A 12,855-nucleotide genomic window follows, 5' to 3' on the forward strand; every position below is an offset into this window, starting at 1 on the left:
CCACTCCTTCTGTCTTCAGAATGCCCAGCGCCTGCAGAAGAGCCTCGGCTCGCTCGGGAGGCGGGGATGACCTGAAGAATCGAGTCGGGGGACGAGAGGTGAACTCTATCTTGTAACCATGAGACAGAATGTCTCTCACCCAACGGTCTTTTACCCGTGGCAGCCAGGTGTCGCAAAAGCGGGAGAGCCTGCCACCGACCGAGGATGCGGAGTGAGGATGCCGAAAGTCATGAGGAAGCCGCTTTGGTAGCGGCACCTCTGGTGGTCTTTTTAGGACGTGACTTAGACCGCCATGCGTCAGAGTTCCTTTGATCTTTCTGAGGCCTTTTGGACGAGGAGAATTGGGACCTGCCCGCGCCCCGAAAGGACCGAAACCTCGACTGCCCCTTCCTCTGTTGGGGTATGTTCGGTTTGGGCTGGGGTAAGGATGTATCCTTTCCCTTGGATTGTTTGATGATTTCATCCAAACGCTCGCCAAACAATCGGTCGCCAGAAATTGGCAAACTGGTTAAGCGCTTTTTGGAAACAGAATCTGCCTTCCATTCCCGTAGCCACAAGGCCCTGCGGAGTACCACCGAATTGGCGGCTGCAACCGCCGTACGGCTCGCAGAGTCCAGGACAGCATTAATAGCGTAAGACGCAAATGCCGACGTCTGAGTGGTTATGGACGCCACCTGTGGCGCGGACGTGCGTGTGGCTGCGTCAATTTGCGCTTGACCTGCTGAGATAGCTTGTAGCGCCCATACGGCTGCGAATGCTGGGGCAAAAGAAGCGCCGATAGCTTCATAGATGGATTTCAACCAGAGCTCCATCTGCCTGTCAGTGGCATCTTTGAGTGACGCCCCATCTTCCACTGCAAGTATGGATCTAGCTGCCAGTCTGGAGATTGGAGGATCCACTTTGGGACACTGAGCCCAACTTTTGACCACGTCAGGGGGAAAGGGATAACGTGTATCCTTAAGGCGCTTAGAAAAACGCTTATCTGGACAAGCATGGTGATTCTGGACTGCCTCTCTGAAATCAGAGTGGTCCAGAAAAATACTCGGTGTACGCTTGGGAAACCTGAAACGGAATTTCTCCTGCTGGGAAGCTGACTCCTCCACCGGAGGAGCTGAGGGAGAAATATCCAACATACGATTGATGGACGCAATAAGGTCGTTCACTATGGCGTCCCCGTCCGGAGTATCAAGATTGAGAGCGGCCTCAGGATCAGAATCCTGATCAGCTGTCTCCGCATCATCAACCAGAGCTTCCCCCCTCTGAGACCCTGCACAATATGAAGATGTCGAGGGAAAATCTAAGCGAGCGCGCTTAGTCGGTCTGGGGCTGGGGTCTGTGTCAGAACCCTCAGCTTGGGATCCATGAGATACCCCGGGAGGACATTGTTGGTCCAGCTGAGGTGGGCCAGGGAACAAAGATTCAACAGGGTCCCTGTGCTGAGATACTGGCCTGGCCTGCAAGGCTTCTAGTATCTTAGCCATAGTCTCAGAGAGTTTTGCAAACTCCGTCCCTGTCACCTGAACAGTGTTAGCAGGTGGCTCCCCCTGGGCCCCCCCTAGCAGAGGCTCTGGCTGAGCAAGTGCCACAGGGGCCGAACAGTGCACACAATGAGGTTCAGTGGAACCTGTCGGTAGCGGGGTCGTACATGCGGCGCAGGCAACATAATAAGTCTGTGTTTTGGCACCCCTGCCTTTCGTGGGCGCCATGCTATTATCTTCCCTGAGCAACACAATAGGGTATATAGCAAGAAATCAACTGTGCACTATACAGTGTAAAATAAACATATAATGTTACACTACTGCACAATGGGGCTAGCACCACAGGTGCTGCTTACCACCCGCTTAAAGCGGTTGTGCGGTCACCAGAGTCCCTGCCTGGGTCTCCCAGACTTTGTCCCCCTCTGCAGCGTCCGAGGAGCTGACAGGAATGCGTCCTGAGGAGAGGAGGGAGCCGTGGGCGTGACCCAGAAAGAGCGGGAACTGGTGCCTGCACTGTGCACAGTGAGGGGAGTGGAGTATGCAAAGCATGCTCCAGCCCTCAGTGCTGCTCGTTCTGTGCAGCGTCCCGCCCTTCCCCTGCCTGTCAGGGCTGGGGGTGGGAGGAAAGGAACTAGGCCGCAAAAAGCCGGGGACTCTAGTAATAAACGCGGCCGCCGTAAAAGCGCGGCCGGCGTGGAAGTCCCCGGCGCACTACAAGTCCCAGCCGCGCCGCAGTGATTCCATGGCAGCGGCGGTCAGTGCGGCAGTCCCTATACATAAACACACTCAGCAACGCTGAGTGTGTAATGGCACATATTAACCCGGTCAGCGCCGCGGTCCCCGGTGCACTAGCACACCCAGCAAAGCTGGAGTGTTGCTGTGCGCTGTCCCCACAGGGATACAGAGTACCTCCAAGTAGCAGGGCCATGTCCCTGAACGATACCCGGCTCCTATCCAGCAGGCTCCACAGGAGTTGTGGATGAAGCACGGTCTCAGTGCCTGGAGACCGATAGGATCCCACTTCCACCAGAGCCCTGAGGGGGATGGGGAAGGAAAACAGCATGTGGGCTCCAGCCTCCGTACCCACAATGGATACCTCAACCTTACAACACCGCCGACAAGAGTGGGGTGAGAAGGGAGCATGCTGGGGGCCCTATATGGGCCCACTTTTCTTCCATCCGACATGGTCAGCAGCTGCTGCTGACCAATCTGTGGAGCTGTGCGTGCGTGTCTAACCTCCTTCGCACAAAGCAAAAAACTGAGGAGCCCGTGGGAGCACGGGGGGTGTATAGGCAGAAGGGGAGGGGCTTAACACTTTTAAGTGTAATACTTTGTGCGGCCTCCGGAGGCATAGCCTATACACCCAATTGTCTGGGTCTCCCAATAGAGCGACAAAGAAATGTTATTTTCTGCTCTTCAGCGACTTTCATAGTGTACAGTTCAATATGAAAAATTTACTAACAGGGCCTTGTTAAAGATAATGGCATTTTTCTAGTCATTTGTAACCTTTTATTTGAAAGAAAGAAAAAAAAAATCAAAATATATGCCTTAATCCTTTTTCACTCCTATGGGCAGCACATGTATAACAAATACCTATATAACATGTCAGCATTTACCGAATTAGGATCGTGAGCACCGAACACTGCCATGGGACGTGAATAGGCCTGGGGTGGTGGACATGTGTACAGCACTGAAATTGGAAAACATGCAAAACATACAGAATTTACCCCCAATGGGGATAGCGATGATAAATCTCTGTAAAAAAACTATGGTATATGATGGCGCTATATAAACAATGCATAAATAATAGTGATGAGGAAGAAAAGGATCAGGGAGTTGGAATTTCCAAGGCTGACCTTTTTGATTTTTGGGAAGATCAGTCACTGCCAGATGTGTGACGTTTCCCCCCCTTTAGGTGTTATAAAGCTGGTGACAGATTCCCTTTAATCTAAGAGCAGCATAAAGTGGGGGCAGAGATCTTGAGTCCAGTGATGTGTCACTTACTGGGCTGCTCTGTATAGTTTTGATAAAGAAGGGAATTTTGTTACTTACCGTAAATTCCTTTTCTTCTAGCTCCTATTGGGAGACCCAGACGATTGGGTGTATAGCACTGCCTCCGGAGGCCACACAAAGCAATTACACTAAAAAGTGTAAGGCCCCTCCCCTTCTGGCTATACACCCCCAGTGGGATCACTGGCTCACCAGTTTTAGTGCAAAAGCAAGAAGGAGGAAAGCCAATAACTGGTTTAAACAAATTCACTCCGAAGTAACGTCGGAGAACTGAAAAACCATTCAACATGAACAACATGTGTACCCGAAAAACCACCAAAAATCCCGAAGGACAACAGGGCGGGTGCTGGGTCTCCCAATAGGAGCTAGAAGAAAAGGAATTTACGGTAAGTAACAAAATTCCCTTCTTCTTCGGCGCTCCATTGGGAGACCCAGACGATTGGGACGTCCAAAAGCTGTCCCTGGGTGGGTAAAGAAATACCTCATGTTAGAGCTGCAAAGACAGCCCTCCCCTACGGGGAGGCAACTGCCGCCTGCAGGACTCTTCTACCTAGGCTGGCGTCCGCCGAAGCATAGGTATGCACCTGATAATGTTTGGTGAAAGTGTGCAGACTCGACCAGGTAGCTGCCTGGCACACCTGTTGAGCCGTAGCCTGGTGTCGTAATGCCCAGGACGCACCCACGGCTCTGGTAGAATGGGCCTTCAGCCCTGATGGAACCGGAAGCCCAGCAGAACGGTAGGCTTCAAGAATTGGTTCTTTGATCCATCGAGCCAGGGTGGCTTTGTAAGCCTGCGACCCCTTGCGCTGGCCAGCGACAAGGATAAAGAGTGCATCAGAGCGGCGCAGGGGCGCCGTGCGGGAAATGTAGATTCTGAGTGCTCTCACCAGATCTAACAAATGTAAATCCTTTTCATACCGGTGAACCGGATGACCGGACAAAAAGAAGGTAAGGAGATATCCTGATTAATATGAAACGAGGATACTACCTTAGGGAGAAACTCCTGAATGGGGCGCAGCACTACCTTGTCCTGGTGGACCACCAGGAAGGGAGCCTTAGATGACAGCGCCGCTAGCTCAGACACTCTCCGAAGAGACGTGATCGCTACCAGAAAGGCCACTTTCCGTGATAGTCGAGAGAGTGAAACATCCGTCAGAGACTCGAAAGGCGGCTTCTGGAGAGCAACTAGTACCCTGTTCAGATCCCATGGATCTAACGGCCGCTCGTACGGGGGGACGATATGACCAAACCCCCTGCAGGAACGTGCGTACCTGCGGACGTCGTGCTAGACGCTTCTGAAAAAAACACCAATAGCGCCGAGACTTGCCCTTTAAGGGAGCCGAGCGACAAGCCCTTTTCCAACCCAGATTGCAGGAAGGAAAGAAAAGTAGGCAATGCCAATGGCCAGGGGGACACTCCTTGTACAGAGCACCAGTAAAAGAAAATCTTCCACTTCCGTGGTAGATCTTAGCAGACGTGGGCTTCATAGCCTGTCTCATGGTGGCAACGACCTCGTGGGATAATCCTGAGGACACTAGGATCTAGGACGCAATGGCCACACAGTAGGTTCAGGGCCGTAGAATTCAGATGGAAAAACGGCCCTTGGGACAGTTGTCACCCCGACCAGATCGGAGTAAAAAGTGTCTCTTGTTCCTGAGGAGGAACCGGGATTACGACTCCTACTGCCTGCAGAAGAGCCTCGGCTCGGCCGGTGAGGAAGTTTTTGCGACAAACTGTCTCTCACCCACCGGCCATTGACCTGTGGCAGTTAAATGTCGCTAAAGCGGGGGAGTCTGCCACCGACCGCGGACGCGGAGAGAGAGGGCTGAAAGTCATGAGGAAACCGCCTTGGTAGCGGTTCCTCCGGCTGCCTTCTCCGGGCGTGATTGAGCCCGCCAGGAACCTGCGCCCCTCTGAGCCTTTTGAGTCCTGTTGGACGAGGGCAATTGGGACGTGCCCGAGCCTGGGAAGGACCGAAACCTCGACTGTCCCTTCTCCTGATGGGTCTTGTTTGATAGCTGGGGTAAGGAAGACTCCGTACCCTTGGACAGTTGAATGATTTAATCCAACCTCTCACGAAACAGTCTGTCACCAGATAAAGGCAATCTGGTTAAGCACTTTTGTGGAAGCAGCCTCTGCTCCAATCCCTTAACACTAGGAGCGTAACAACACGGAGTTGGCGGACGCCACTGACGTACGGCTCGTCGTATGGCTAGAGTCCAGGACAGCATAAACAGCTTGAGTCGCAATGCCGACATTGCGAGGTGAAGGACGCTACTGCGGCCAAGATGTACATGTGACCGCGTCCCTCTGTGCAATACTAGCTGAAATAGCTTGGAGTGCCTCTATGGCTGCGAATGCCGGGGCAACCGACCCGCCGATAGGGCTATCTGTCTGTCAATGGCATCTTTAAGTGAAGTCCCATCTTCCACTGCAACTATAGATCTAGCCGCAAGCCTGGAGATTGGGGGATCCACCCTTGGAGCGCCTGAGCACGTCAGGGGGGAAGAGACAACGCGTATCTTCAATACGGTTGGAGAAACGCTTATCGGGATAAGCGTGGTGTTCCTGGACTGCTTCTCTGGAGTCAGAGTGACCAGAAAAGTACTCAATATACGCTTGAGATACCGAAATAGGGATTTCTTCTGCTGTGAAGCTGACCCCTCCACTGGAGGAGTTGAGGGAGAAATACCCAACCTTCCATTGATGGACGCTATAAGATTATTCACTATAGCGTCACCATCCGGTGTATCCGGATTGAGAGCGGTCTCAGGATCAGAGTCCTGAACAGCTACGTCTGCCTCATCATACAGAGAGTACTGTGATGAAGTCGAGGGCCGTTCTTAGGGAGCTCGCTTAGGCCGTCTGGGACTGTCGTCCGTGTCAGAGCCTGCACCCTGGGATGCATGGGACCCTCCTGGAGCCATGATTTGTTTCGAAATCAGGGTGGCCAGGGGCATTGGATCAACATTGCCCAAGGTCTGTCTGGACTGCAAAGTCTGTAAGATGTTAGTCATAGCCACAGACAATATATCAGCGGAAACTGCAACTCCGTCCCTGTCCCTGGACAGGGATCACAGGTGGTTCTTTTGGCCACCTGTAGCAGAGACCCCGTTGAGTAATTGCACACACTGGGGGTCCTGGAACAGTCGCATGCAGTACAAGCAGCATAGAAAGCCTGTGCCTTGGCACCCATGTTTTTTTTTTTTTTTTTTTGCTGTTGCTGTCTAGCCATCTAGGAGCATTAGCCAAGAATAGCGACCGTACAGTGCAATGTATAGCATACAAGCATGAAGTACAATAAACACTTCAGCACATGCAGTACAAGGAGCATAGAAAGCCTGTGCCTTGGCACATTTGCTTTTCTGCTGCCGTTGTCTAGTTATTCAGGAGCATTAGCCAGGAAAAGCGACATACAGTGAATGTATAGCATACAAGCATGAAAATAACCACTGCAGTACATGCAATCCAAGCAGCATTGAAAGCTTGTGCCTTAGCACCATTGCTGTTTGCTGCCGCTGTCTAGCCATCTAGGCGGGTAGACAGCCAAGAATAGCCCTTACAGTGCAATGTAAAGCATACAAGCATAAAGGACACATGACACTGCAGCACATGCAAGACAAGCAGCATATAGAGTCTGTGCTTTAGCACCCCTGATCTTTTGCTGCTGTTTCTAGGTCTGCATCCTGAATAGCGACCGTACAAAAGTACAACAGGACACTTCGGCATTAGTGGGTCAGCACTTTAGTTGCCGCTTACCGCCTGCACAAAAGCGGGTGTGTGGCGCCGGAATCCTGTGCTGGTAGCTCAGTGTCTCCGTTTTCCCGCTCTGCGTGCCGGAATGGCTGCCGGCGTCCAGAGGAGAGGGGCGGGCCGAGGGCGTGCCCGAGACAAGAGCGGGAACCCGGCGCCCACTGTGTCTAGTAAAGGGGGCTGGAGAATGCAAATAAGGCTCCAGCCCTCGGCGCTGCTATAGAACAGCGTCTCTCCCTGTCCCTGAGTGACAGGGTGGGGGCGGGAACGAAGCGGCGCTAGGCCGCAAAAGCCGGGGACTAAAGTTAGAATCGCCGCCGCCGTAAAAGCGCAGTCGGCGCGTCCCCGGCGCACTACAAGTCGCAGCTGCGCCGCCGCTCCAGGGGCGGTCGGCGCGGCGGCCCCCACACGTAAAGTCCCCCAGTAATCTGCAGGGACTATAAGCCCAGCGCACAGCGCTACAGTCCCCGGCGCACTAGCACACCCAGCAAGCCTGGAGTGTGCGTGGCCTGCCATACGGGGACACAGAGTACCTGAAAGTTGCAGGGCCTTGTCCCTGAACGGCACTCCCGCTCCACATCCAGCAGGTTCTATGGGTCTGTGGATGGAGCCCGGCCTCAGGGCTTGGTGGCCGGAAAGATCCCACTTCCTCAGAGCCCCTCAGGGGGATGGGGAAGGAAAACAGCATGTGGGCTCCAGCCTCCGTACCAGCAATAGGTACCTCAACCTTACAAACCGCGAGTGGGGTGAGAAGGGAGCATGCTGGGGGCCCTAGTATGGGCCCTCTTTTCTTCCATCCGATATAGTCAGCAGCTACTGCTGACTGAACAGTGGAGCTTATGCATGGATGTCTGACCTCCTTCGCACAAAGCAGAAAACTGGTGAGCCAGTGATCCCACTGGGGGTGTATAGCCAGAAGGGGAGGGGCCTTACACTTTTTAGTGTAATTGCTTTGTGTGGCCTCCGGAGGCAGTGCTATACACCCAATCGTCTGGGTCTCCCAATGGAGCGCCGAAGAAATCAGTTTAATCAGCAGCAGATAATCATTACAGGACTACTTGGCATGCTGCAGGTAGTCCAGCATATTCATGAGGTCTGTATAACTGCTGGATCTGCAGCAGAGAAAACAGTGATTTTATCAAAATGACAGCAAACAGCTCAGTAAGTGACATCACTGAAATCAGGGTCTCTGTCTCTACATTATACTGCTCTCAGGTAGGAGAGCAAAAACCTGGTGACTGATTCCTTTTAAGAGCATGAATGCCAGGCCAAGTCCACGTTCCCGTGCATATTTTTTTCCACTGTGAGAGGAGACAGTTGCCAGCGCGCACCTGACCAAGCAGGATCCACTGGAGAAACAGGAGGATCAGGCATCTGAATTCACACTACTCAGTCCATATTTTCTCCAATAGCATTTGGCGAGACACTGTTGACAGACTTTCCCCATACCATGACTGTTTTCTTTCATAGACCACACCACGTCTGCCTATGGGCTGTCTGGTATTGGAACCCAACCCCACTGAAGTGAATGGAGGAAAGTTGCAATACACTAATTATCCATTGGTCCCATTGGGTAAGAAAGCAGCCACGTGTTTCTAATCCTTGGCAATCCCTTTAAAAGGGGAAGTCACATCTCCAAGTTCCTATCCCTATATGTAGTAGGTGTAATATTAGCAAATACCTGCAATATAACTGTAGTATAGTTCTCCTGCTATAGGCATGTCTCTTACCTCATGTGCAGGCCATTGCAGCTAAGGTACCCCATGGTTATGACCACTCATAGTGAGTTATTAGTTGTTCGTGGTCATAACCATAGATACCCAAGTTGCAGTGCCCTGCACATGAGGTAAGACATGGCTATATCAGGAGAACTATACTACATTTCTTCCACATTTTCTTGTAGTGTCCCAAATCAGAGCAGGCCGCCTCCGCAGCACTTTAGTACTGCATTTTCCCAAGGACGACTAATTTACTACATTACACCAAGTTCTTTAAAATCCTTTAATCAATAATTACATTTGTCACACGGCAATAATGGAGCAGTCGATTTTCCCCCAATTATTATTATTTACACCTTTTTTTTTTTTCCTTTAATCTTTTAAATTTGTCCAAGTCCCATGCGTGAGTCTGAGGAGGGCAATAAATCATCCGGTATTGTAATCCAAAGTCTTAGAAATGTAATAGGAAGGCTCCGAGTTCCCGTAAGTCCCAGGGGCGGTGTGTGCTGCGCCCGCTGCCGGAATCCCAATGGAAAGATCGTAAAAAGCAGAGCAGTGTTCGTGTGACGAGCGGCGCCTGTTAGGATAATTTCACTCCGATTTTGCTCTGTTCCTTCTTCATTTGCCGCTGAACCTCCTTCTCCATCTTCTTCCTTTGTTGCTCCGCGGTTCGTTTTTCCCTTTCGGCTACTTTCTGCTGCCTGGTTAAAAGAATAAAATGGTCAAACTCTGCATAAATCAATAGTACCAGAAAATATATACAAGCAGTTTAAAATACATCTCATCAGAGAACGTTTGCTTCTTTATCCTCTTATGAGCCACTTCTCTTCCCCTCTGAACTCATCATTCATTGCGAAAAATTGATAAAAAAAACCATTTTGGTCAAAACAAGTCATACTTTCATCTCATTGAAGTATCGCTTTCAAAGCTGCCTATGGAAGTCTATGGAGACTGGAGGATAAACAGAGGGAATGAAAAGGACCAGACCGAAACAGGCAGTGCCGCAGCTTTCTAGTGTGTTAAAAAGTTACATAGGTTGAAAAAAAGCCCTTGGTCCATATAGCTCAACCTTCCTCCACGAGTTCTACATTTTGTCAATAAGTCACTTATAACCAGCAATGTTGTGTGTAGTGAGGAAATCATCCAGCCCTGATATAAAAGCTGTTATAGTATCTGCCATTACTACCTCTTGTGGTAGGCATTCCACAGTCTGACTGCTCTAACTGTAAAGAACCCTTTCCTATTTAGGTTTCGGAATCGCTTTTCTTCCACTCACAGTGAGTGCCCCCTGGTCCTTAGTACTGTCTTTGGAAGAAATAAGCCATGTGCCAGTCCTTTATATTGACCACACATGTATTTATACATATCAATGAGATCTCCTCTGAGACGTCTTTTTCTCTAAGCTAAACATATCTAACTTTTCCAACCTCTCATCCATTCCTTGTAGTAGTCTAGCTATCCGCCTCTGAACTGACTAACTTCTGAATGTTCTTTTTAAAACATGGACCCCAAAACTGGATCCCATATTCCAGATTAGACTAAGGCTGTGTGTCCACGGGAGAATGTAGCTGCGGATTTTTTTGCATCAAAATCCGCAGCTTTCTTGCAAAATCCGCACCTTTTCAAAGGTGCAGATTTACCGCGGATTTTTTATTTTTTTTCCCCAATTTTAAAGCCAAAATCCGGATGAAACTCCGCAACAATAATTGACATGTTGCAGATTTTTCCGGATCAAAATCCGCACAAAATCCACTGCGGAAAAATCTGCAGCGTGGGCACAGCATTTCCAAAATGCCATAGAAATGGCTGGGAAGTGCCTGAGCTGCAGATTTTTGGGAAATCCGCGGCAAAATCCGCACATTTTCCACAGCGTGGGCACATAGCCTTAGGCTGTTTTCACACATCCGGTTTGTGCTGAGCAGCACAGTCCGGCTCAAAAACCTATGCAACGGATGCGGAGAAAAAAACGGATCCGTTGCATAAGTTTTTCCCATGCAGCCCGTCCGGTTTTTGACGGATGCAGCTTGATACTGAGCATGCGCAGTGCAAAAAAACGCATCCAGCGGCCGGAAGCGGTTTTTGCCGCAGGACGCCGCATCCAGCATCCATAGGCTTGCACTGTGAATCGCGCCGCATCGCGCCGGATCCGACACGATGCGTTTTTTTCGCCGCACTAAAAACCGTGCCAGGCAACGTTCCATCCGGCCACCGCATGGGCTAAATATGCCGAATCCGGCAAAAACCGGACATAACGCAAGGCCATGCGGCACAATACGGCGCTAAGGCAAGTCTATGCGGGAAAAAACGCAACCAGTGGCAAAAAAAAGAAGGGAATTTTGTTACTTACCGTAAATTCCTTTTCTTCTAGCTCCTATTGGGAGACCCAGACGATTGGGTGTATAGCTACTGCCTCCGGAGGCCACACAAAGCATTACACTAAAAAGTGTAAGGCCCCTCCCCTTCTGGCTATACACCCCCAGTGGGATCACTGGCTCACCAGTTTTAGTGCAAAAGCAAGAAGGAGGAAAGCCAATAACTTGGTTAAACAAATTCACTCCGAGTAACATCGGAGAACTGAAAAACCGTTCAACATGAACAACATGTGTACCCGAAAAAACCCAAAAATCCCGAAGGACAACAGGGCGGGTGCTGGGTCTCCCAATAGGAGCTAGAAGAAAAGGAATTTACGGTAAGTAACAAAATTCCCTTCTTCTTCGGCGCTCCATTGGGAGACCCAGACGATTGGGACGTCCAAAAGCTGTCCCTGGGTGGGTAAAGAAATACCTTATGTTAGAGCTGCGAAGACAGCCCTCCCCTACGGGGAGGCAACTGCCGCCTGCAGGACTCTTCTACCTAGGCTGGCGTCCGCCGAAGCATAGGTATGCACCTGATAATGTTTGGTGAAAGTGTGCAGACTCGACCAGGTAGCTGCCTGGCACACCTGTTGAGCCGTAGCCTGGTGTCGCAATGCCCAGGACGCACCCACGGCTCTGGTAGAATGGGCCTTCAGCCCTGATGGAACCGGAAGCCCAGCAGAACGGTAGGCTTCAAGAATTGGTTCTTTGATCCATCGAGCCAGGGTGGCTTTGGAAGCCTGCGACCCTTTGCGCTTACCAGCGACAAGGACAAAGAGTGCATCGGAGCGGCGCAGGGGCGCCGTGCGGGAAATGTAGATTCTGAGTGCTCTCACCAGATCTAACAAATGTAAATTCTTCTCATACCGATGAACTGCATGAGGACAAAAAGAAGGCAAAGAGATATCCTGATTAAGATGAAAAGAGGATACCACCTTCTGGAGAAACTCCTGAATGGGGCGCAGCACTACCTTGTCCTGGTGGAAGACCAGGAAAGGAGCCTTGGATGACAGCGCTGCTAGCTCAGACACTCTCCGAAGAGATGTGATCGCTACCAGAAAAGCCACTTTCTGTGATAGTCTAGAAAGTGAAACCTCCCTCAGAGGCTCGAAGGGCGGCTTCTGGAGGGCAACTAGTACCCTGTTCAGATCCCATGGATCTAACGGCCGCTTGTACGGGGGTACAATATGACGAACCCCCTGCAGGAACGTGTGCACCCTAGGAAGTCGTGCTAGACGCTTTTGAAAAAAGACGGATAGCGCCGAGACTTGCCCTTTAAGGGAGCCGAGCGACAAACCTTTTTCTAACCCAGATTGCAGGAAAGAAAGAAAGGTAGACAATGCAAATGGCCAGGGAGACACTCCCTGAGCAGAGCACCAGGATAAGAATATCCTCCACGTTCTGTGGTAGATCTTAGCGGACGTGGGCTTCCTAGCCTGTCTCATGGTGGCAACGACCCCTTGGGATAATCCTGAAGACCCTAGGATCCAGGACTCAATGGCCACACAGTCAGGTTCAAGGCCGCAGAATTCCGATGGAAAA

The 12,855-nt window shown here is 50.9% G+C and overlaps 1 protein-coding gene across 1 annotated transcript in view; it reads right to left on the reverse strand.

The window, feature by feature from the left end:
• Window positions 1-9,228: 9,228 nt before the first annotated feature.
• EBAG9 (estrogen receptor binding site associated antigen 9) overlaps window positions 9,229-12,855 on the reverse strand; it is a 55,748-nt gene continuing 52,121 nt past the window's right edge. Inside the window, exon 8 of the mRNA XM_075316214.1 lies at window positions 9,229-9,660. Coding sequence (XP_075172329.1) covers window positions 9,540-9,660 — 121 coding nt within the window. The 3' untranslated portion in view covers window positions 9,229-9,539. The remainder of the gene's footprint in view (window positions 9,661-12,855) is intronic.

Source organism: Anomaloglossus baeobatrachus, chromosome 6 (genome assembly GCF_048569485.1).
Source record: "Anomaloglossus baeobatrachus isolate aAnoBae1 chromosome 6, aAnoBae1.hap1, whole genome shotgun sequence".
NCBI lineage: Eukaryota > Metazoa > Chordata > Amphibia > Anura > Aromobatidae > Anomaloglossus > Anomaloglossus baeobatrachus.